The sequence below is a fragment of the Carassius gibelio genome, chromosome B22, assembly GCF_023724105.1.
Source record: "Carassius gibelio isolate Cgi1373 ecotype wild population from Czech Republic chromosome B22, carGib1.2-hapl.c, whole genome shotgun sequence".
In the NCBI taxonomy this organism is placed as follows: domain Eukaryota; kingdom Metazoa; phylum Chordata; class Actinopteri; order Cypriniformes; family Cyprinidae; genus Carassius; species Carassius gibelio.
Genome location: NC_068417.1, coordinates 10704116 through 10729806, shown reverse-complemented (window position 1 = coordinate 10729806; position 25691 = coordinate 10704116). Strand labels below are relative to the sequence as shown.

Below are 25691 nucleotides of genomic sequence, written 5' to 3'. Positions count from 1 at the left end.
ATCTGTAATATGTTTTATTAACGAGCATTCTGTGTCGTAACGTGTTGTGAGGTCTACGTAATGCGCACACTTCCTCCTCATCGTGTGGAAACACCTTCAACACGTCCACACTCATCCACACACGCGAGAGGAAGAGAGAGAGAGAGAGAAAGAGGGAGAGAAAGGGGGCGGCGAATCGTTTGCCACCCGCATATTTTCTTTCTTTTAACGTCCTCTTCTCTCTCTGAATCTCTGTTTTCCCTCCTAACATGGCAGCGCTCTCAGCCTGGTTCTGGAACGAGCGCTTCTGGCTCCCACACAATGTCACTTGGGCGGATCTGGCCGACCCCGCGCCCGGGGTGGAGTACCCTAAAGCCGGTCACTTGCTCTCCGCGCTGCCGCTGGCCTTGGGGATCTTCGCGGTGCGGGTCGTCTTCGAGAGGTATGCTTTGCGTCTGATTGGGCGCCCTTTTTGCTCCTCTGGCATTTATTTGGACAGCCAAAACGTTGTGTGGACTCAACTGATGTGTGTATATACACATCAATCTTTTAAACTCACATCACATGCTTTCTTGTGTCTTGATACTGAAAGTTAAGGCTGTGCATGCACGCGCCTGAGCGTTTAACACGAGCCATCCTGAAGTCCATCTGGGCTGGATGAACTTAAGAGGAATTTCAAGCCTCCAGGTTATGAACTTTCAGCCTGAGGCATCTGTCAGCTGACCAGCTTAAGGCCTAGTCTCAGAAAAGAGGATTGCTTTGCTTTTCCTTTGCTTTTTGTGTGTCTGTTTTCCCACTTTACAACTGCACGCTCATTTAATTAAAGAAAGCATGCTTTTTAGTCAAACTTTCTTGTTGAGAAGAAGTGCAGGGATATGTGTGATGATATAGAGTTACCTGATGTTGATTTTGACTCTATAATATCTGGACACCACACCTTTAGGAGAGCCTGTGATGCATGTGCTGTATAAACACATGCAGTGTCATGTCTCAACTATGCTTTGAATTCAAGAGAGCTTGAGTGGTAACTTGTGTGTTTCTCAGTGTGGGAAAGCTTGGTTTTAAAGGCACAGCGCACTCAAAAATGCACTACTGTTATCTGTCACCAGTTACACGCCCTCACCTTTTAATATTTGTTGAAGACTTTTTTTTTTTTTTGGGAAGCGATGAGAGATGTTTGGTGCAATGTTCACGCTGCACTTTTCCATACAATGAAAGCGAATGGGTACCAGTTCTGGTTCAAGGTCTGAAAAAAAAGTGCAAAGTTGACTTTGTAATCTGCTACTGTTATGATTGGCTGACGTCATTGCATACGAAACAGTATCAACACCCCCTAACTAATGCTTTTGAGTGTTTTGACAACATAATCAAAATAAAACTGTCGTTTCCTCACAAAGCATTATTAAATAATTAACTTATGGTTTGTGATGCAGCTGCAGTAATATCTAGTCCCGCTTCATATTTCAACAAATGTTTCTTTGTGAACTCTCCATGACACTGTGGCTCGTTTACAAACGAAATACTCCAAATAATCCTCTGACATGATCCGGGATGCCATTAAAAATAAACTATCCACTTGTTTCTTACACTGGGATCCTTCAAATATGCGAACGAGCTGTTTAAACCAAACACTTTAAAGCAAACATGCTTCAGCGACTGAACGTGAATGCCAGTGGGCGGGGCCTATGGTGATGTGTGCTCACTAGGCGGAGTTTATGCAAATGACCATGCCGGGTGATGTCACCTTGACCTTTTGGATCCAAAACGAGCCTTTTTTTTTAGCTTGATAAAATTAATGCTTTGTTCATAAAGAGGAAGACGTCTTAAGTCAAACTGTAAAAAAAAAAAAAAACTGGGAAATGCTACTGTACAAAACTGTTAAATGGTTAATGATAATTTCCCGTAAAATTTTCAGGGAAACGTTTGCAGAATTCTCTGCGTTACATTTCAAATTTAGTTTGAATTTGATGTTTCTTTGGAATAACTGTTTCTTCTTATTTTTTCTTATCCGTTATGTTTATTAGGGTTTTATGTTACAAATAATGTTGTTAAATGAATGTTTATTGCATATTTCATTTTAATGAGTCTCACCATGGTGGTGTTTTTACTGTGTAACTTATTATCTTATTATCGTGTGACTTTCTCATCACCATCTGCTATTGGTGGTTACCAGTGCATTAAACAGATTCCATTACTTCAATAAATGGATATATTAATATTTATACCAGTTAAATTACAGTATTAAACTGTAAATTGAAGATAAAGCTGTTAAACCTAAAACGGTGTTACCGTATTTTTTACGGTATAATTCTGGTAACCACAGCTGTCATTTTTTTTACCAGTTATTTTACAGATTTTTTTTTTTTTAAAGTGTAGGCAACGTGCAGGAAGTTTTAATGATACAAAGACCAAATTTGAATCAAATCAAAAATTTAGTTTTCTCATGTTACCACCTCTTTAAACTGTAATATTGAACGACTTAAAATGTGTCTTATGGTTTTTATGGATGTCTTTTACCAGTTTGAGTGCAAGTAAATTATGCCAAAATCATAATTTTGGTGCAAAACATTCCGTTAATGTGCACACTTCAAATTTTCACAGAGACTAAGCTTTTAAAAAAGGCAAAGTACTCTGCAAAGTCACTGTCTGTTACAACAAGATTCTGCTCTATCTGCTGTCGGCTTTCCACAGGAAGAGCATGCAACAAGCTAATATTTTAGATTTAGGACTAATAATAGATTGCAGAAACATTCCAGAGCTTTGAAAGCTGAATGTTTTGTGGGTGGGATCTCGCTTGACGTCTCAACCTCGGTGTTCATGAGAAAAATGGGGTCTATTGTGGTTACAAGCAGAACTGTGTTTCTTTGATAGCTAGCATGCTACTAATGGCTATATTCACGTATAATGGTGTCTGAATGAAACCCCAAACTGTTACGACCAAAACAACCTTTATTTGTTAGTTTGGCTGCTTTCTAGTTCGTTGATGTGGAGTATGATAAACATCTTGAGGAACCTGTTGGGAGAAACAACAACTTCTTACTGATCAAGTTGAGGTAAAAGTATTTGTGGTTTTGAGTCTGGTCGCACCAGTTCCGTTGAAACGGTTTAAAATGTAAGTTTGACTAGTTTTACTTGCGTGGTTTCCAGCACTTCACTTTAACCACAAGTGAAACCAATCGACAGGACTAACTTAGACACATGGCATCACCAAATGTGAAACACTGACGTGTCCTTAAAGTTATAAATAGTGTTTTTAACGTCAGAAGACTAGATTGAGGCATCTAAAGTAAATTATTAAGATTCAGTCCAGTATTTTTTCTTCTGATTACATACTAAATTGCATGAAGATTACATACAAGACAGTATTAAGTGAGATACTAGTAATTTAAATGGGTTTTTGCCATTTTATTAACATGTCTATGGAGCTTTAGAGCATTAAGTTAAACTAAATGGAAATAACAAGTGTTTCCTTTGGCAAGTAGATGAAAAAAATAAGTTTAGTTGATTTATTTACATAAAGCTGGTGGATACACAATCTTGGGAATCCCATCAGACCTCATTCTTGCAGAGGAACTTGTAAATGTTCAGTGCCTCTCTTGAGACACAATCACATTCATGAAGCAGAAAGCAGTCGTTTGGTGTCCTGCATGAACACATTACATGGACTCGGGGTGATTTGGGTCTCTCTTGTTGTGCTGGCCTACTTGTTTGACTGTGTCTTGGGTCTGAGGAGGTTAATTAGTCTAGTTAGCCCGGAGGGGGTTGGTCTGGTTTCAGAATGACGTCAGCCGTCTCTCTCTTGATTTATTCATCAGTGGTGACTGTTGACCATAGATAGTGTTGATGTGCTTCAGCCAGGATGAGTTACACACTTGATGGGGGTTTAAACATCTAAACCAGAGACTTTTTTGGGGGGGAAACTATGGGAATTTTAGTTATGAAACCGAACAGATTTCAGGTTCAAAGTTCTCGTTTCATTTTGTTGGTGTATTAGAGTTCAAGGATTTTACAGAGGGGATTTTGGATATCTCTTTTTATCGCTCCATAAATCAGAAAATACTCCCAAAGCCAGAAAGAAAAAGAAAAATGTTATTAAGAATAAAATCAGGTTAATTATATATAGTATTGGGTAAGTTACTCTAAAAGAGTCATTGATTACTGGACAATGTTATTAGATTTCCGTACGAATCTCTCTCGATTCTCTTGAAAACGATTGCGTTGCTTGTTACTAGTTACTTACTAAATCCCATTTCAGTCCAGTTGAACAACACAAGAATGGACATGAAACCGCTCTTTTAATTCTTTCAAATAAATCATATAAAATTGCATAAATTGTTCTTGAACTGACCAAAGTATTTAAAGGGAGAAGGTTACACTAAAAACATACATTTTTACATTAGATGTTGCGTTTTGATGTTAAATCCCCAAAATATCCAAAAACGTATTTGCCTTTTAATGTATAGTTTGTTATTTATTTAAATATTTTAAGCTTATTGTACGAATATACACTTATTTATTTCAACTTACTATATAAGACATTCATTAATTTCATTAATCCCCAGATTTCCCACCAATTTTTCTTATTGGCAAAAACTAAAAAAAGGATGACATTCAATTGAAGTGTGTCACTGTGCTCTTGACATAAATTACGTACGCTGTTTTTGTTTCTTTATTCCCTGAGCACTCAAAACATTCCCTCAACCTTCATTCACACAGTGTAATTACTCTCTCTCTGTCACACACACACACTTGCCCAAGGTCTTATTCATGCCGCACTTGTTTTGGCTCCTTCTCTCAAAGGACTGTGTTCAACTGTCGTGCCGATAACATAGACTCATAATGACTCCACAGGAGTGACACTGGCATTCACGGCTGTTGCTCAAGAGGTTTAGGTTTTGGAAATGTGTCATCACCCATTTCCAGGATCCCTCCCTCTAGAGTTCAGTCTGTCACTGAATAGTTAATGCTCTAGACAGCTCTAGTACTGCGGGTCTTCTGGGTTTTCCTGAGTCAAACGTCGCCTTTAGTTGTAGCTTACATGCATTGTCATTAATATGTGTTAAGATGTTTGATTGCATCTTTGCGTTTAATTTACAATTCAGATATTTCGTTGCATTTTATCTTTACATAGGATACATGACTTTATTTTTGGAACATTTTAAGCATCTGCAACATCCTTTGAATTTAAAAGAGATTTTAATTTTAAAGTTTATAACTTAAGTTCAGTTCAAAACAAAAAATTCAGAACTTTACAAATTTGAGTTTAAAAGCATTTTCACGCTCTTAAGCAAATTTGTTTTTAGTGGCGTTACGCTTCAATGTAGGAAAAAACATGGTTAAGTAAGTGCTTTCAGACAATTTCAAAACCATCAGAAATTCTAATTTAAAATCTTGGTCGTACTTGGTTTTATTGATGTTATATATATATATAGATGTAAAACTTGCTGGTTTTGAAATTATGAATTAATATAGTCAAATCTAAACATGACTATTTAATTCAAAATTGCATTTTAATCCAATCGTGACAATTTCAGGGTTTTTTTTCTGATGCAATGCAAATGAATTTCAATTGAATTAGAATGATCAGATATAACTTCATATTTTTCTAAAAGAATCTCCCAAATCTTGATTCTTGAACTGAAGCATACTTTAAAGTCAAATTCCATTATGCGTCATATCATTTAGTGGAAAATCTTGAATGTGGAAATGTAATTTACATTTTTATTTTATTTAATTATTATAGTATATATTTACACCCAACAATCATTCTAAAAATGTAATATTGAAAACTTATCATGGATGTGATTTATCAAAATTGTGTGGATTTGTCTTTTAGTTTTATTTGAAGTTAAAGGAAAAGTTAACCTAACAATGAAAATTCTGTAAAAATATACTTAACCTCAGAAAACAGAAAAAAGTACAGAACTCAGTACAGAACAACTTCTGTACTCAGTACAGAAAAAAATGCTAATGAAGTCAATGGCTGCCATCAACTTCAACTGTGTGGGTATCCACATTCTTCTAAATATTTTTAGTGTTCGACAAAAGAAAGAAACTTGAGTGTGAGTAAATGATGTCAGAATGGTCACTTCTGGGTCAATGATCCCTTTAACCTTCAGCTGACAAATAGTTTAATTGGTTATCTGGTTATCTGTAGTCTTTTGTTGAGGTCATGTTGATCTGCCAAAAAATTCAACTTTTACATCCTGGAAAAAGACATAGAAAAACACAGAACGAGTTTCCACCAAGAAAGGACAAGCTCAGGTCATGTTTCACTTATCAGAGCCTCGAATCAAATTAGTGAGAAAATGGCAAATGCTGTTAGCCGGCTGTTCTGGCATGACGAGGTTTGCATACAGCGCTGAACACGAGCCTCGTACACAAACAGCCAAACCATGAACCATTCAGGATCCCTGCTCTAACGACATCAGCTAAATCAGTGCCAGAAATGATGCGTGTGATGGCGGTGATGTAATCTGCATGAATCAAGCTTTCAGCATTTGACCCTGAGCTGTTGCCACACTTCATCCTGTTTAACACTGAATCAGAAGTCCAGTGCGGTTGCCTGTAACCAGTCAGTTTTAGGCCGTCATTATTTGTTTCACAAGCTCTTCAAAACCTCGTGATTTCGTTCAAACTGGCCTGGAAATACTGTACTTCCCTTTCATAGCTCATATAAAGAAGTGAGGTCCTTCCTCAGTATTGCTTTGTTTTCCAGTACAAATATATGTAAATGAAGGGACATTTTAATTGAGACACAAAATGACCTGGGATTGTCTTCTTTTCTAAAAAAATAAAATGAAAATAAATTAATGAAAATTGGGTGAAATTGTGGAAAATTTTGTTGACGGATAATTTTCGTCAACATTTTTGTTCACCGACGACAACGAGACTCAAACTCTTTTTGAATGACAAAAAAATCTGACCTTAACCCAATGAATAAAAACGAAAAGAAAACGTAAGGGGGGACGATTTGCGAAGATATTAATTCAGAACGAGTCTGCTGCATAGTTAGGAGTTTAGATATGAACCCTGTGGGACATAAGCTAACACACACTTGCTGAACGTCTCACAAAAATATTTAAAAATATCAATTTGTGGGAGTGACCTAGGAACACAAAACCAGTCTTAAGTGTAAATATTATGAAATTTAGATTTATATATCACAAAGCTGAATACATAACCTTTCCTTTGATGTATTGTTTGTTAGTATCGAACAATATTTGACTGAGATAGAACTATTTGAACATTTGGAATCTTGAGGGTGCGAAAAATTCTAAATACTGAGAAAATCGCCTTTGAAGTTGTCCAGATAAAATGTTAGCAATCCATATTACGATTACAAAATTACGTTTTGATATATCTACGGTAGGAAATTTACTAAATATCTTCAAGGAACATGATCATTACTTATTATCCTAATGATTTTTGGTGTAAAAGGAAAATCGATCATTTTGTACCCATACATTGTTTTTTTCAGCAGTTGCTAAAAATATACCCCAGCGACTTAAGACTCATTTTGTGCTCCAGGGTCCCATATGGATAAATTTAAGGACTCGAGAGAGAACTCAATTCGCTCTGGTTTTCTGAGCACAGACACTGAAGTATACACACAAACAAAGCGAGTACTCTCTAGCGTCGCATAAATGGAGAATTATATTCAAAATTATGTCATTATGTCCATTTTGACCAGTATTTACATTTGATACCCAACAAAAGCTCATGTGTGTGCGGTGACAAGGCCTTCTATTGTCTCAGAGTAGGAAAAGCCCCCGTCCCACGTGGAGTCACGGTTTGTGTCTTCAGACGTCCCACCAGTACAGCTCTGAAACTAAACACAGATGGTCATGTGACGACACAGGCCAAGTCCGGCTGGGGCAGCTTTAATGATTGAGGTTTTCTCTTTACTTTTTGCTGAGACTGGGTGAGATTAAGTGAGATTGTATTGTTCCAAACATCTGTTTACTGATGAACTCGCTCAGATTTTTAGTGTCGTCTCTAATCAGCGGGCTAATGTTTAGTTGGGACCCAACTATCACTTTGACCCTACTATCGTAAACTGAATACTGTGAATGTGTCAATCTCAAAACGTCACCGTTTACACAACTCCCTTTGTGTCTTAGCCTTCTGGTGCACTGTTAAGACACTTCACTTCATCCCTAGACACTAAAAATGTATTTCCGTCCTGTTTTAATTCAAACAAATTGCTTGCATTTCATGGGAGCGTCAGATTCCACAGTGCAGCATGTAGTATTTGTGGACAGGCGGCACAGTTTAACGGGCCTGGAGACATAGTTCACCCATGTGTGCCAATTCTGGGTTAATGAACTGCTCAAAACAACATTGTCAACACATTGCTACAACGGCCATTGAGCATGTAGGGTCATTACAGAGCGGTGTGTTCAGTAAGCTGCTCACTGGGCCGGTTTTATTGTTTGGGAGACGTGGCGTGAGTTTTATATTAAGAACTTTGACCACAATTAACTGGCGTTTTTGTTCTTACGAAGACTATTTAGCATGAGGAATGAGTCATGTGTTTGGAAAGGGTTGTGTGTTTTGTCTTTTACCAGGTTTTTGTTTTAGGAACTGTCTTTTTGACCAAATGGCCATTGTTGCGAAATGCATTCAAATTGCCCAATGTAAAACATTAATGACCAACGATGAACACGACAATATTAAGTCATTTAGTTTTTTAAATTAACGATAAAAACGCAGTAAACCAAGATGTTTTCCTAATCATAAATATTACTAGGACTCAATGTACCAAAACTTACATTTGAGGGAACATTTTAAGTGACGATGAATGAACAAGTGTTTAGGAAATCATATAATGAAACAGTTTCATAAAATACAGAAACTTGCGTAAACTTGTGTTGTGTAATAATGTAATAATTGATCAGAGATAATGCTAATAATTCATCATTTTTTATATTATTTTATTTTATGTACTTTATTAACCATATAGCATATTAACAGTTTCTTGGAAAAATAATGTAAATGCCATTCAGAAATTCCATTCGAGAGTTTGTATTTTTTGTATTAATTTTAATATAGACCTATTTGTGTTATTTACATCGTATTTGTCCTTTTCCTGTATTTCTGTATTTATTTTGCAAATGCATCTTTCTGATCAAATATTCATTGTTGCACAGTAGATTCAACATATGCAATGTAAAATAAAATAATAATGCATGTTTTCCACAGTGTTTTTACATGGATTATTCTACAATTATTTTATTTCAACAAATTAACAATTAATAGAATATTTCCTACATGTTTTACAAATTTTTTATTTATTTTTTTGCCACTAGTTTTATCCAAATTTGCCAAAAAAAAAAAGTTTTTTTTTTTTTTGCAACAATCATTGCTTGGATATATTTTGCACCCATTACACACATCATTGGTTGAATCATTGTTGAAAACAATGCAGTGTATTCAAAGCTTTTAAAGAAATGGTTAAAACGCACATGATCTTAGTTACTTCACTGACATCTTTTTTTAGCTAGGTTTCTTAGAAAACCAAGTCCTGACTTTGTTACATAATGACGTGAAGGCCTAGGTTTCCATTTATTTATTTCTGTGACCAGGATGCATTTCCAGAACTGGATGTATTTGTTTCTTATTTGATTTCTTCGTGGTGTGAGATAAACCAGACCTGACGATGTGAGATGTTTGGGATCAGCACATGCAAATAGATTTCCATCACACACCACCAGTGCTTGTTTGTTACTTTGTTTATAGATTTAATGGAACCAAAGTGTCTCACTCATAATGTTCACATCCTTAAGATTCGTCAGCACCTTCTGGCGTTCATTAATCCTGGAGTCAGACTGATTTGTTTGGCACTCACTGGAGTTTTAGGCATGTAGCTGGATTTTGCATGAGTCAAATCAGCTTTCTGTGCCTTTTATAATGTGTCTGAAAAGCTGATATTTAAAAGCTTACTAAGTAAACTAGCTCCTACATTAGCACTTAAATCACTGAGAGCTCGATGCCTTTTAACAATAAGTTTTGGGATATATTTGTTGTCCTTTATTAGCACCTACTATTAGGTATTGTGTATCTGTTATTGTGCACCTGCTAGTAAAACTGGATTTCAAAATGTACATAGTGAAATGATGTTTGATCACGTTAATAGTCATTAAATCAAGATTTGTGTTTGAGTAGTGGATTAAATCTAGATGAGTAAAGTCTGTAAACAAACCCTGATGTTAGTGTGACAAAAAGCCTTGTGTTAGGGTTTGAAAAGCTTGAAGTCAGTAAAATATTAATAATTTGTTTTACTACATTGTTAAAATGTTTAAGCAAGTAGCTAGCATGCTGCTGCTAACATGTTTTAGCACATTACCAGCATGGTTGAGCATTTCGTTAAATTGGATTATCAAGTTGCTACCATGTTTGATCACTCTGTTGGCACGTTTTAACATATTATGGACGTTTTACATGTTCCTAGCATGATTTGAAACACATTGTTAACATTTTTACATATAGCTAGCGTGATTTTAGCACATTGTTAACATGAATTTGCAACTGGTTACCATGTTTAAACATTTTGCTTGAGTGTTTTAGCACATTGCTAGTATGTTTAGCATGTTGCTAACATGTTTTAGCTAGCATTTTCTAATTCCACATCTTATTTTAGCGTATTGCTAGCAGGATTTAGCACAATTGTAGCATGTTTTCAGGATGTTTTTCCCACCCAAAATGTTTAACACACAAAATGAAGAACAAAGAATGCTGTACAAAGCATGAACACGAGCAAGTTTTAGCACATTTCTAGCATAGTTTAACGTTGCTAGCATGTTCTAATTCCACAGTTTTCGCAAACATGATTGGCTATATTCTTAGCATGTTGTTAGCATGAATTTAACCAATTTTTTGCAATGTCTAACATGTTTTAGCACATCGTTATGGTGTGCGCAATCACATCTTTTTTTTGCGCATGTCGGAAATTCACCTGACGTGTTGTCGCGCAAGCTAATCAGAGAAGAGCTTATTGATGCGTCCGATAGTATCTTTAAAAAAAATGGTTTCTATTTATTAAATTTTGTTTATTCACGCGAGAATCATAAAAAAACATGTTGCGACCAATTAAGAGCGAGGTTACGCGATGCAAGTATTCACTTTGCTTTTGATGTGCACGCACTATCAGTATGTTTTAACATTTCAGAACAGCGTGAAATTTGGTGCTCGTATCTTGAAAACTATGATTTAAAATATAGTCCCTGAAGTCAAAATCATAAACTCAGTTTAATGTAAAACACTTCAGATCTAGATTAGTACGTCCGGCATGTAAATCACTTGACTCTGGTCTTGATAGCACAGGATAAGATTGTGATTTATCTCTACGTTCCTCTTTCAGGTGTATCGCGGGTCCATGTGCCTCCATCCTTCAGATCCAGACAGAGTTGAGTCGGAGAGCCCAGCCCAACGCCGTTTTGGATAAAGTGTTTACATCCATCACAAAGGTATGCTGAAACAGTGTAATGGAAAATAAAACCATGATAAGCCATGAGAGAGAAAGAGTCATTGACCAATGTAAACTGGTAAAAAATAAGATTAAAATACTATCAAAACATTTCCCAGCCCCTTTTTTAGACATTATTCAGTGCTGGATTTTCTCTTTTATGAACCTTTTGTTCCTCTGCTGTCACTGTGTGTTTTATGAGGCCATCAGAGCGATATCTTCAACTTTAGTCTAGAAACCGACCGTAAATACACCTCAGGCAGGTTTAACATTAGCTGACAGATGGATAGAGTTGTGACATTTTCTCTTTACAATCACCAGTGTCTTCAAAGAGCCGACTGGTAGAGCTGCTGTAAAACGTCTTTATCAGCTCTGAAGCTGAAGCTTGGGTGGAGATCTGAACTGAAAACTTTCAGGAGAGAGCTGTCAGTCATGTGCTCTCATTTTTCATTTGTCACTCTGACGGTTATTCTGTAGGCCTTTATTTTTTTTCAGCTTTTGTATCAACTTAAGGTGGTTTATGTTTCATATTTTTACTTTTTTTTTTTTTTAATGGAAAGTAGAATGTGTATATATACCTTAATGTTCCATTTTTGGTCCAAGTATTGTTTTTATTTAACTTTTTATTTTTATATATATGTATTTTTTAATGAAAACTAAAATGTTTTTACTTTTGTCCTGGACACAGACTTTAAAGATTACAGTGTAAAAATCCATAATAAATGTATTATGTATTTACAATTCAAAACTATCACCATGCAAGAGTAAAATAAATGCAACTGTTTCATTTATTGCGTGTTCTATGTACATTTTTACGTTAACTTTAGGCAATTTATATTCGAGGGTTTGGTTTTCTTTTTCTTTTTATCTTTTTAATGAAAACATTTTAGAATTCAATGTCATATCAAGACTTTAAAGCTTACAATGTAAAACTCTCGTAGAAATATGTAATTATATTTAAAAGAAAAAAAGTTAAATGTGGCTATTTCAGTGTCAGTGCTTGATTTAAATACATAGTTTCACAATTTTTGTCTGGAACATTGAGAAGGTCTTGAGATACGAGACGTGAAGAACTAAATAAAATTAAGATGTCAATTTTGAGTTATTTTTAGCACTGATAGCCTTGTGTGTAGTGTGATGACATAAGCGCAGTTGCGCCACGGGCGTCCCTAGTTCGAATCCTGACTTTTGACCTTTGACCTTCTGACCTTTCCCAATCCCGCCCCTTTTTCTCCACAAAAATAAATAAATAATAATAAGTGTATAAAAATAAATAAATTTCATTTCCAGTTTAGCTTAAATTGTCAAATTATGCAAATAATAATAATAATAATAATTAAAAAAATATATATGTTTTTTTTTTTTTTTTTGCATAATTTGACAATTATTATATATATATATAATTTTATATATATATATATATATATATATATATATATATATATATATATATATATATATATTAATTATGTGTGTGTGTGTAGAGGACAAATAAATAAAATGCTAGCAATAATTTATTCATAACTTAATAATTGCACAATACAGAGCAGGATGTTTTGAGACATGATTACGCACACTTTTTCTTGTTTATTTTTGTTTCCAGTCCCCAGACTCGAAGCACTTAGAGGGTCTGTCGAAGCAGCTGGACTGGGACGTCAGGAAGATCCAGAGATGGTTTCGACAACGGCGGAACCAGGACAAACCCAGCAACAGAACCAAGTTTTGTGAGAGCATGTACGTTTTAATGCTTTTCTGCTAGCGTGCATGCATGCCAGTACATTAGCTTAAAGAAATTAGAATCTCAGATTTTTTTATTTTATACACACTTTTATGGAGAGTGATTGATATTTGGACTACACCATTTGTCCAGTATTAGTACACATTCTAATAATAATTCATCTTAGAGATTATTAGTTTGGTTCATTAGAAACCTTTTTTCGATTGAAAAATACTAGTTGTGTCCATTGGTGGTGAAAGAGTGGGCGGAGTCTCTTCCTCCATTGGTCGGATTTCCTGTCAATCACAGTTTCACTTGAAGTGCTCTAGATTGGCCGTGAAGATACAAATGCATGTTGATGTTGGAGGAGCAGTTGTTGTGCTTCACATGGGAAGCTGTTACACATCTACCATCAGATATTTTGGAAACAGAGCCCTGTGGGTCTCCCTGATTGAGTCGTATCAGATGCTTCTGTTGTCAAACTCATTCTCAATGATTCAGCAGTGAAAGCAGGCCTCTGGCTGCCATGTTTCCCAACACATGGGAGTGTGTTCAGCTTTTCCTTTCTGATCGCTGTGCTCTGTGGTTCCTCTCATTTGCAGCCGTGTGTTTGTTTTCTCTGCAGGTGGAGGTTTACATTCTATCTGTGTATATTTACGTACGGGATCCGTTTCCTGTGGCAGGTGAGTTACAGCTGAAAGACGGGGAGTTACAGACAGATATCACTGTTTCGGCAGCTTATGTGATTTCTTTTTTTAATCTGTGTGTGTGTTTGTGTTGTAGTCTCCCTGGATGTGGGATACGAGACACTGCTGGTACAATTACCCCTATCAGGTAACACTTAAATGTTGCCATTTTCTGATGTGGGTTCATGAATCTTAACGGTGAACTTTTTACCGTTATGTTTCAATTGTGCAAACAATTCACAAATTATAAGAGCATATAAAGGGAAAAGGCAAGGGACATGTTGTTGAATTGATGCAAATTTAAAACATAATAGTAAATAAATATAAAAATCTTAAGTATATAAATGATTGCAAATGGGGAATGCTAAAATATTTTTATATATAGTTCTGTATAGCACTTTGGGTATTAGACAAGTGCATTATAAATAAATAAGCATTGTTTTGTTATTAAAATGTGTTATTAATAAGAATTTAATAATAAATGTGCTTGGTTGTCTTGAAAGAAATGTTACATTGCAAAAAAAAAAAAAAACAATCATAAAAATTCTAAAATGTTTGACACATCATCCATTACATGCATTTTAATTTTAATTAAATTATTTTATTTTATAATGAGGGCGAGTATAATGAGTCAGAAACAACATAAAAAAAACCTCCATGATCCTACAGCTGATTTCACATTTTAATTTTATGTACGTATTTAATCATTTATTTGTTTGTTTGCTTGTTTTATTTATGATAAAATTAGGATTTAGGGAGTAAATGCATAATGCATCACAAATATGATTTTACATTATAAACAAAAAATTATGCTCTTTTTTTTGTGTGTGTGTGAATTTTACCAGTTTCTTCAGATTGAGTTTCTACTCTGTAATATGTGTGTGTGTGTGTGTGTGTGTCCTGTAGGTGCTGAGCTCAGGCCTGTATTATTATTATATCACAGAACTGGCCTTCTACTGGTCGCTCATGTTCTCTCAGTTCACAGACATCAAAAGAAAGGTGAGCGTTCCTGAAGCAAACACCAGCGATTCATTTCTACTCTATTTAATCCATTATTTAATTCACTTAGTTCTCCGCCGCCTCGCGTCAGCAGCTCTGTCATGTGACCTGGATTAAATCGACTCCAGATCTGTGTGTTAGAGGAGGAAACGAAATGATGTCTTGTGCAGCTGTCAGACGCACATGGCTGGTCTTGTTTCTCTGTTTCTGTGTTTCTCGCCCGGCATCTTCGGTTTGTGGCTCGTCTGTCTGTTTAAGATGCGACCTGCGGCCGTGGTCATCATGAGCCCAGAGTTTTGACTCCATCATAACAGAGAGATGATCTTGTTCCTCTTTATTTCTAGACGTGTCTGGAGAATTCGTCTACTGTTTGCAGCTTAGGGGAAAAGTCACAAATCTGAGCTGTTTTTGTGCGCTCGTGTTGAATTAGCCTCATGTTTTACACACATTATTTCTGGTGTTTCTGCAGGATTTCCTCATCATGTTCATTCATCATCTGGCGACCATCAGCCTGATCAGTTTCTCGTATGTGAATAACATGTTGCGTGTGGGGAGTCTGGTCATGTGTGTTCACGACACTTCGGACTTCCTGCTGGAGGTGAGAACACACACCAATGCTTTTATTCTGGATAATATTCATCAGCCAGCATTTAACTGAGCAGCAGGTGTAATGTTATACTAAATAACCCACATTCACTTTTTTCCTCTACAACTGGAATTTCTAAATCAACATTAAACTAGATTTTGAAGTAAAACTGTGCCTACAGTTACTAGTATTTTAATATTTTATTCAGTGCTACATGAGCAGCCTTTATAAAACAGACATATTAATATATATCTAATATTACAATAAAAAAAGTTTTTAATTTTGTTTTTATTATTATAGATAGATAGAAACCAAATATTATAGTTCATGTGTTATTATAGCACTATTTAGAAATGAGCATTTAAGTGACAGTTGATGCACTTTTTAGTATCATTAATATTCTAATACAATTTTCACACTTTCATTGTCATTTAAATTTGAGTTAGTGTTATTGTCATTTGTATTAGTTCTGTTTTATGTCTATTTAGTTATTAATTTAATTTTTTTAATGTCACCTCAACAGCTTCCCTAAAAAAATTTAATCCAAGAAACACGTTTGTTTTTTGTTCAACATTTTTTTTTTCAGATTTAATAATTATTTTTGTTTTACTTTACAATAATTACATTTTCTTACTTAATAAAATAAATAAATAAATAAATAATAATAAATTTTAAAAAGTGTGTATGTGTATATATATATATATAAATTTTAAAAAGTGTATATATATATATATATATATATATATATATATATATATATATATATATATATATATATACTGTATATATATATACTGTATATAAACTGCATTTAATCAAGTACTGATGTATAAAATTCTATCCCACAGTTTTCTTTTTTCCAAATGCAATATTTTTTTATGAATATTTGTTTTATTTATTTATTCATTCATTCATTTATTTTTATTTCTTCTCATAGGCCGCAAAGCTAGCAAACTACGCCAAATCCCAGCGTTTATGTGACATCTTGTTTGTGGTGTTCAGTATGATCTTCTTTGGGACGAGATTGATCATTTTCCCCTTCTGGTCAGTATCCCATCCGTGTGTGTGTGTGTGTGTGTGTGTGTGTGTGTGTGTGTGTGTGCTCGGGTGATCATTTAATAGTCCAATTAACTGTGTTTGAGAGCCGCTGCTGCTGCTGGTCTCCTGCAGAGTGAAACCCGAGCGTCAGGATTCAGTGTCTCGGGTTTAGTGTCACGATGACAGATCCACTGAGCTCCACTGCAGATACAGCAGGACATCCCGTAGAGAAATCACTATCATGTGTCTTAAAGATCCTCTAAACTGTTTTACACAACCGTCTGCTCCAGTCCTTGATTCTGATTGGCCAGCAGCTGTTTTATTCACGATTAAGAGCAGCTATATGACAGTCTCATCCGGTTCTGAGCGACACCCTCAGCTACATAAACATTCAATAATGTAGTGTCAGAACGGTTCGTTCAGCAAAGTGAACTGTTTATTATTTCTGTAATGAATAATGAGTGAAGGGGATGCAGTGACTTGTGTCTAACTACAGCCTTCAGCTGGGACTTATTCAGCCTCTCATCGCTTACTTATCACTTTGTTGTTTTACTAAATATTGCATACTAATACTAAATGCATATTAATAGCATCTATTTATTATTTATATTATTAATACTAAAATAAGTTAAATTGAAAGTCTCGTGCATTTTAGAAATTAAATGGAAATTAATTACAATATAGAAAATGTATTCAGTAGTAGATTATTGCATTGCATTGATGTATAATAGTAATTAAATAAAAGCCTTTATAACTTTAATAAGAAACTCAGTGAAGAATGCTTATGTGATGACACAAATTTCACATTGCAGAAAAAAATATATATCCTTAATGCTTTTTACCTTATTTGTTTTATTTTAATGATGATTTATCAAAGATTAATGTAATAAAAATGTTAAAAGTAAAATATCAAAACATTAATGGCTTTATATATAATTTCATTATTACTTTCTCATTTAATAAACATAATAGTTGTAATGGCAACAGATCATGAAAACCTGTCTGCAGCCATCGTTTTAAAACCATTAATACTTCAAACATTATTTTTTTAATTTCCTGTTACTTATTTTTTATCAAAACAACAACCTGTTAAAGTAAACATTGATTATTTGAATGCTTATGTGATATCGTGTTATCAAATGAGGTTTATTATTTTATTAATTACATATCTAATATTTTTAATTACTGATACTTTGTGCCAGTTTCCCAGGAAGTGGCTGTTTTGTTATCTTGAATCCATGAGATAGAAATGGTGTTTATTCACTAATGTTTCCGTGATATTTCAAGTTAACTTCGCAACTTTGGACGTAAATATTATCTCTTTTAAAACGGTTTCAAAATCTGAAAATATGACGACGAATGTTATATGACGTATACAAAATATTAAAGCAGACATAGATGGGTTTGTTTGTTCATCAGATTTGGAGAAATGTAGCATTACATCACTTGCTCACCAATGGATGCTCTGCAGTGAATGGGTGCCGTCAGAATGAGAGTCCAAACATCTGATAAAAACATCACAATAATCCACAAGTAATCCACACCTCTCCAGTCTATCAATGAATCTCTTGTGAAGCCAAAAGCTGCGTGTTTGTACAGAAAAAAACAACAACAATCCAAATCAATCATTGGGATGTTTTAACTTCAAACTGTTGCTTCTGGCCACAATATGACTCCATAATCCATAGAAATGCATCATCCAGTTTACTGGTAATGTGAAATAACGGTGAGATGACTGGTAAAAGTGCATGCTCAGATGAAGTGTGTTGTTGTTGCAGGATTCTGAACACGACGCTGTTCGAGAGCTGGGAGATCATCGGGCCGTACCCGTCCTGGTGGCTCTTCAACTCTCTGCTGCTGGTGCTGCAGCTGCTGCACGTCATCTGGTCCTACCTCATCGCCCGCATCGCCTTCAAAGCCATCATGAGAGGAAAGGTGCGCACAGACCCGCTCTCAGCCACATGTTCGGCAGCTCCACAGTCATGTAGTCACACGCGTGTCCTCTCTGTGTATCTTTCTCTCCTCTAGAGCTGGTTTGTCTTTCCCCTCTCTAGCTGCTGGAAGGCTGTTCCCGTCTTCCAGCTTCTTTCCGTCCTGATAGAAACCTTGCGCTCTTTCTGCTAAACTCCCTCGCTTTAGGCTTTCTCTCTCAGTGTCTTCGGCTGTAAGTCTGCTTTCTTTACTTGATTTCCTGGTTCATCGTAAAACAGCCTGAAATGTGAATTGAGCTGAATGTGTTTCAAAAGACTAGTTTACTCTTTTCCTTTCAAGCCATTCAAGATTTAGATGAGTTTGTTTCTTTAGCAGATTTGGAAAAATTTAGCATTGCGTCACTTGGGTCTCCAATGGATGCTCTGCAGTGAATGGGTGCCGTCAGAATGAGTGTCAAAAGTTTGTGAAAACACATTATAATAATCCACAGGTAATTCAGACCATCAGTTAACGATTTGTGAAAAGCTTCGTGTTTGTAAGAAACATGTTTTTAATTTCAAACTGTCTCTTTTGGCTAAAATATGACTCCATAATCCATAATAATGCTTCCTTGAGTAAAAAAGTTGTCTTGTCTGAATCAGGAGCGAAATCTGCACAGATCAAACACTGTTTACAGCCTTTGAACTGTTGAGAGGATTTTGACGTTTTTTGATTTTTCCATTAGATGAAGCATTATTATGGATTATGGAGTCATGTTGATGCCAAAAGCAACAATTTGAAGATAAAACCTCCAAATAATGGATTTGTTTCTTACAAACACAAAGCTTTTGTCATCTCAAGATGTTTACTGATGCACTGGCGTAGGTTAATTGTGATGTTTACATCAACTGTTTGGACTCTTAATCTGACGGCACCCATTCACTGCAAAGGAGCCACTGGTGAGAAAGTGATGCAATGCTACATTTCTCCAAATCTGATGAAGAAACAAACTCCTCTAGATCTTTGAGTGGAGGATTTTGCTTTTAAAGTACCCAAGCGCCATCTTGAGGAAGGCGCCAACATTTTCCAGCCATATTATTAAACCAAAACAGCCCTTAAAAATAAAGTGACCATTGAATTTGGTCTGCTTTTAAAACTGTTAAACAAATTTAAGTTGATAAAAAGATTAAACAAATTATTTTTTAACATACTACATCCAGACCATTTGAAGTACTACGATTAATACCCCAAATGTTGTTCCAGGTGGGCAAAGATGAACGCAGTGACATCGAAAGCAGCTCAGAGGAAGAAACCGAAACGACACTCAAAGAGCGAATCAAGACGGCTCAATCCCGAGGAGAGAATGGCACCAACGGCCATTTTGGCTCTAAACCCTGGAGCCAGAACCACAACACCTGGTGACACTCCCTCCGTGTGGCCTTGCACACACAGAACTCATGTCCCAGAAATATCACGATGGCACTACTCCTCGTCCCTGTACCAACAGCAGAAATGACCAAACACCAATGAAATCACCCTGTTGTGGGACTTTTGAGACTCAGTGACGGAGTTTGGGGCGTCATTCCAGTGACAATGGGACAGTAATGACAATATGGCCACTAGGAGAAGCTTGTGAAAGAGAAAACGATTAAATTAGTGATATTTGCATTCCCTTCTTCTCCGCACTTCACATTTTACTGAAGTTTAGGAAAGAAGATTCTCTGCGGATTTTAATGGTCAGATGTACATGAGTTTCCATACAGTTGCTTCTCTTCTCGTTTTCATTGTTTGTTTTGATGTGTTTGTAATTTGTTTCCTGTGCTGTTTTTCATTCCGTTTTTTTTATTTTATTTTTGGAAACCAAATAATTATTAAAATGAAAGCTGGGCCTTCTGTATTAAGACACTTTCTGATTAATAGGAAGCTGAAAATAAGGGTTAAATTAAAGAAAAAATTAAACGAGCTTTAAAAGTTAATTTCTATAATGCAATAAAATGGGTATTTTCTGATCTTGAAGAACATTAAAAACACAATATCTAGGTCCTAAATAAAGCCAGTTGGTATGGTGAATAAAACTGATATTTTAGTATTTATTAATATTTTAAATTGGCTTTTGTTTTAAGGTTTTAATTTTGGGTAATATATAATTCGTATAATTGATAACATAATTTATGAGCTTTTATATTTACTTTTATTTCAGATTTAGTTCTATTAATTTTATAACTTTAATCTAAACTTATCTTATTTCAAGTTTTTCATCTAATTTTGCATTTTATCTCAGCTTTATTTCAATAAACAAAAACAAATGAAATATATTTATTTTTAGGGTTAACAATGAAAAACGCGGGCATATAATCTTTTACATTTCTGTTCAGCTCTAAAATGTTTCGTAATCTTTAAAAGCATTTTCACAACCCTGCAGATCCACAGGACATGCACAAACACTCATGACAGCAGATTTAACAAGGAGCGTTTAATATAATGCAACACACAAGATCTCACTGAAGTCCTCAAGAAGGTAAATAAACCCTTCAGGGGTCATGAACGCACTGGTCTACACACTGTCCCACCCGTGTGACATGATCGGTGTCCAGTTAAGTGATTATTTACAGCCTGTGTCTTCAGTCTTTAATGGTTTCTGAAGCCGTGCTCTCATTCTGTGCCTCCAGCTGTTTCTGTCTCTGCATGAATCTTTGAGCCCTCAGGACACACAGGTATCCGCCGTACACCGTCAGCAGCATCATGGAGCCCGAGAAGAGCTTATAACCCACATCAGCGATGCGCTTCCCGCTGAGCATGACCGATCTGTGGAGATGGCACATATACATTATAGAGAAGTCTATCTGAAGTCTGCATTAACATCGGTTTATGATTTATAATGTAAAACTGTCAGATGTTTGTGCACAGTAGATGCTTTCTAGATCAAGTGCTCTTTAACAGATATCTTGCAGATGTATGTGTACCATCTGGGTAGCTTCTAAGAAAATTATTATTGTTTGTTTATTTTTATTTTTTTAGGCACATTCTGTAAACCTAAAAAAAAATGTTATTCCTGCAAAGACTGGCTAACCCAAAAAAAAAAAAAAAAACTTGAAACCTATGTCTTGGAAACCTAAAGTAATGTTCGCAGAACATTCTGGGAGCCAAATATAACAAAAATGTTAGCATGATACACAACAAGGCTTTAAAATGTAAAAATATAATATCTGAAATATCACGAATAATATCAAAGGACGTGCCACAGTTTTACTGAAGAAAGTGTAATTGTGTTAGATTTTTGGCTCTAGTTTTAAAATCAAGATTTACAAATACGTCAAGGAATACTACAGTATTACCATGGTACATGTCAACATATTCATTAAAGATCATATTTTTATTCGTGCATACTAATTTTTAGTGCTGTCAAACGATTAATCGCATCCAAAATGAAAGTTTTTGTTTATGTAATATTTGTATGTGTGCTGTGTTTATTTATTATGTATATAGAAATAAACACACACGGTATTTGGGAAATATTTACATGTATATATTTATATTAAATAAAAATATGTTTAAAAAACTAACATATTTCTTAAATATATACATGCATGTGTTTGTATTTATACATAATAAATATACATAGTACACACTTATATATGTTAAGAAAAACTTATTTCGGATCCGATTTACCTCGATTAATAATTTGACAGCACTAGTTTTATTTCTCTTCGATTTTACAACACATCGGCACGTGTTTGCATCTCAGCTCTCTAATCTAAACCACAATTCGTTTGTTATTCACCAAAAATAGTCAGAAAACAAGCTTAAGTCAGCTTTATTCTACGAAAATACAGTTTAGAGTTGTTTAATATTACTGCCTTTAGATAAAATATGCCAAACGTGCAGTCTCACCTGTTTAAATTACAATCCAAAGTAACGTTATGAGGAAATGCAGTTCTGTTGTCAGGAAAATGGTTTGTGCGCATGCGCAGTAACTAAACGCTATGGCGAAGCAGAAGAGAAAAGTAGTGTAAACGTTTTTCTCGTAGTTTTCATTTTAAAGGTAATATTTTACACCATTGGGTTGAATATCCGTTTTGAATGGCTGACTTTTTAACTTTATAGCGCCTGCCTTTTTTTAATTTATAAATGTGTACAATCGATCCGAATTTAGGAACTAGTTTTTGTATGGTAACGCGCGCCGTCAGGACTTGTTTTGTCGTTGGACAGACAAGACATGGATACTCACGTTTCCCATGTGAATGAAGAGGACAGCGAAGATCCTGGAGCTGCTCCTTATGGAAACTTCATCAATTATTACAGCTTCAACCCGCCAGAGAACCGCCTGAGTTTAATACCACAAACACTGCTGCAAAACATCGGCCTCGGCTCTGAACGCGTGTTAATCCTGGACGTGGGATGTAATTCAGGGGTAAAATGACAGATTTAATATTTAAATAATCATGTTATCATTTTCTTTAAATTGTTGTATGCTGTGGTTATCTGTAAGCACAAACTTGCCGTAATGTTTTCCCTTAAGCTCAGTGCTTTAAGTGGCCCAAAAGAGGTGCCGGTGTAGCAGTCGATTCTGTTCCCCTCGGAATGTCTGTTCCCCTTTACGCAAACATACTACAATTCTTGCGTAGTTGCCGAGTTACTATACGTACGATCAGAACCAGCGTGCGCAAGAAGCGTGACTGGATGTACGGCAAGTAGTTCAAAATACCGTCCTAAATCTTAAACTAGAAAAATAAATTTAAGACGAGAGGTTTTTCAACTTGAAATTTAAAAACATAAGACAAAAATAACGGAACAACTGCAAGATGAATAATAATTTAAAAAAAAGAACATAAACGGGAGTGTGAGAATCATTTTACTGCTGCAGTGTAGCAAGAAATTTGTCCCTTTTTGCTTTCGTTACATCCAGGTGTTTGGTGTATTGGGAATGTGGCCAAATCCGTGGAATTTAGGCTACTTTAGGAAAATGTTTGATTAACTATTTGGTTGGGTTTACTGAACGGACCTGGCCCGAGGGGAAACAGACATTCCGAGGGGAACAGAATCGACTGCTACACTGGCTCTCTAGCCAAAAAAAAAATATATTTTCTGTTTTTTTTTTTTTTATGACTCCCCTCACCCCCTGAGGCAACATATTGAAGGGCTTTTATATACAGCAGTCAACAGAACTACTGAACATAAATAAAATGTGCAAAAGGATTTTGAAAAAATACCCACTGCATTCAAAGATCCAAACTGACTCAAATGATTCGCGAACCAGCTCCGAACTCCCGAGCTGACTCATGAATCACGCTCGAACTCCCGAATTGATTCAAATAGTTCGCGATCCCCAAACTGGCTCAAAGGATTCGCGATCTCACTCCGAACTCCCGAACTGATTCAAATAATTCGCGATCCCCAAACTGACTCAAATGATTCGCGAACCCGCTTTGAACTCCCGAACTGACTCAAATGATTTACGAACCCGCTCCGATTTCTCGAACTGATTCAAATGATCCGTGAAGCCGCTCCGAACTCCCGAAACTGACTCAAATTCGCGATCCGGCTCCGAACTCCCAAACTGGTTCAAATGATTCACGCTCCATACTCCGAACTAGGAAGAATTAGGAAGCGTGAATTGTGAAGGGCGCTCTGAAAAGCGTCAGTGCAGGCAAAGGATTACAACCTCTAATAAACAGATGTCCAAATGAACGTACGCTAAAAGCACGTTCTGGGCGCACGGAGAGGTGGCGGTACGCTCAAGAGCTATATTTGGAAGTGGCGGTACTGAGTACCGGTGCCGGCCCACTTAAAGCACTTCATAAGCTATTTTTAGAATGATATTAATGAATCAAACCACTCATATGTTCCATTTTTTAAGTATTAAGCTTGAAACCAGTATAAAAACTGATATAAATTACTAAATTACAGTCATCATTTATGCAATAACAGGTTTCTAGACATGGAAGTCAAATGGGATTTTTTTTAGTTATGCTCCGCAGTAAATTATTTAGATTTACACAATTTTGCCATATATGATATATGCTATGTCATTTGTTTGGTTTCATGTATATTTAACTCATAAAAAAATGGGTTTTTAATCTCTGAAATGTTGTTTGTTATTCCCTCTGTTTGTCAGGACTTGTCTGTTGCTCTCTACAAACATTTATTGCATGAGGAAGCCTCTGTAAGTGACTTTTCTAAAAGAGAAGTCTATCTACTCGGATTTGACCTGGACCAGGATTTAATCCTTCGGGCGCAAAACTCCAACCCCCTTCCCCAAAATATCCAGTTTATCCCCCTGGATATCACAGATGGTGCAAAGAGCCAGGCAGTGCTAGAGTCGCACCTGGGCAGGTTTGGCTGCCCCCGTTTCCACCTGTGCACCTGTTTTGCGGTGACTATGTGGGTGCATCTGAATCACGGAGACGAGGCGTTTCTGTCTCTCCTCTCCAGACTGGCGTCTCTCTGTGAGTTTCTGCTGCTGGAGGCGCAGCCGTGGAAGTGTTATCGCTCCGCTGCGCGCCGGTTACGCAAACTGGGCCGCAGTGACTTTGACCACTTCAAGACCCTTGAGATTCGAGGGGACATGGCTGCACATGCTAGAGAGCACTTGGAAAAGCAGTGCAGCATGGATTTGGTGCAGAGTTTCGGGAATACCTCATGGGACAGAAGTCTTCTGCTCTTCAAAAGACGATGATTAGGAGCAAAACAGTGGGTCAGAAGTTTAATCTACAGCTGCCTGACTAGGGATTGACAATGAACTGTAACCCTAGTCTGGTATACTGTAGCTATTTTTACCAACCACAAGGGGGACTTAGTGATGTATACTTTGCCATTAATTATTATTATTGTTTATTTTTATTTTTTTTACGTTTTTAAGTAACAGAATATCTAATTGACAGATACAAAGAAGACATTTTTAGTTTATCGTTGTTGTTATTAAAAAGTAGAAGAATATGTTTGTCATCTGGATTATTTTTTATCTTTCTAAATTAACTATTGCAGGCAGATGGATATAGTTTTTTTTTTTTTTTTGGCACATGCTGTGAACGTTTCACTTTAATAAACGCTATACTCCACTATAATGTTTCTAATGTCTATTGTATTTACTGTTGTTTTTTTTTTTTTGAGAGCAGTGTATATACAGAGAATTAATTTTTTTTAATATATATATATATATATATATATATATATATATATATATATATATATATATATATATATATATATAAACAGTATTTTAACTGCTGATTTTGCAAATGAGCGATAAATGAAAATATATAAATATGTACACTGACAGTCAAAAGTTTTTTTTTATGTTTTTGAGAA

General features: G+C 35.7%; 4 protein-coding genes and 1 long non-coding RNA gene across 8 annotated transcripts in view; 2 read left to right on the top strand and 3 right to left on the bottom strand.

The window, feature by feature from the left end:
- LOC127988172 (SLAM family member 5-like) overlaps positions 1-25691 on the bottom strand; it is a 177353-nt gene that overhangs the window by 33923 nt on the left and 117739 nt on the right. The gene's annotated exons all lie outside the window — the stretch shown is intronic.
- cers5 (ceramide synthase 5) lies at positions 82-20318 on the top strand. Its single transcript, XM_052590778.1, has 10 exons — positions 82-421; positions 11342-11447; positions 13050-13180; positions 13789-13846; positions 13947-13997; positions 14756-14848; positions 15318-15446; positions 16372-16478; positions 18251-18407; positions 19647-20318. Exons 1-10 carry the CDS (start codon positions 249-251, stop codon positions 19803-19805), a joined length of 1164 nt encoding a protein of 387 aa, XP_052446738.1. The 5' UTR covers positions 82-248; the 3' UTR covers positions 19806-20318.
- Positions 2911-5170, bottom strand: LOC127988191 (uncharacterized). The gene is made up of 2 exons (XR_008161567.1): positions 3494-5170; positions 2911-2992 (listed from the first exon to the last, which is right to left on the bottom strand). It is a non-coding gene; the product is annotated as an uncharacterized LOC127988191 (long non-coding RNA).
- LOC127988186 (cytochrome c oxidase assembly protein COX14 homolog) lies at positions 20686-22759 on the bottom strand. 2 transcript variants are annotated; one of them, XM_052590811.1, is made up of 2 exons: positions 22612-22759; positions 20686-21188 (listed from the first exon to the last, which is right to left on the bottom strand). In XM_052590811.1, exon 2 carries the CDS (start codon positions 21179-21181, stop codon positions 21005-21007), a length of 177 nt encoding a protein of 58 aa, XP_052446771.1. In that variant the 5' UTR covers positions 21182-21188; positions 22612-22759; the 3' UTR covers positions 20686-21004. The 2 variants fall into 2 exon arrangements, with proteins under 2 accessions (XP_052446771.1, XP_052446770.1); XM_052590810.1 differs by lacking the exon at positions 22612-22759 and adding an exon at positions 22275-22385.
- LOC127988181 (pre-miRNA 5'-monophosphate methyltransferase) lies at positions 22328-25447 on the top strand. Its single transcript, XM_052590803.1, has 2 exons — positions 22328-22794; positions 24499-25447. Exons 1-2 carry the CDS (start codon positions 22600-22602, stop codon positions 25057-25059), a joined length of 756 nt encoding a protein of 251 aa, XP_052446763.1. The 5' UTR covers positions 22328-22599; the 3' UTR covers positions 25060-25447.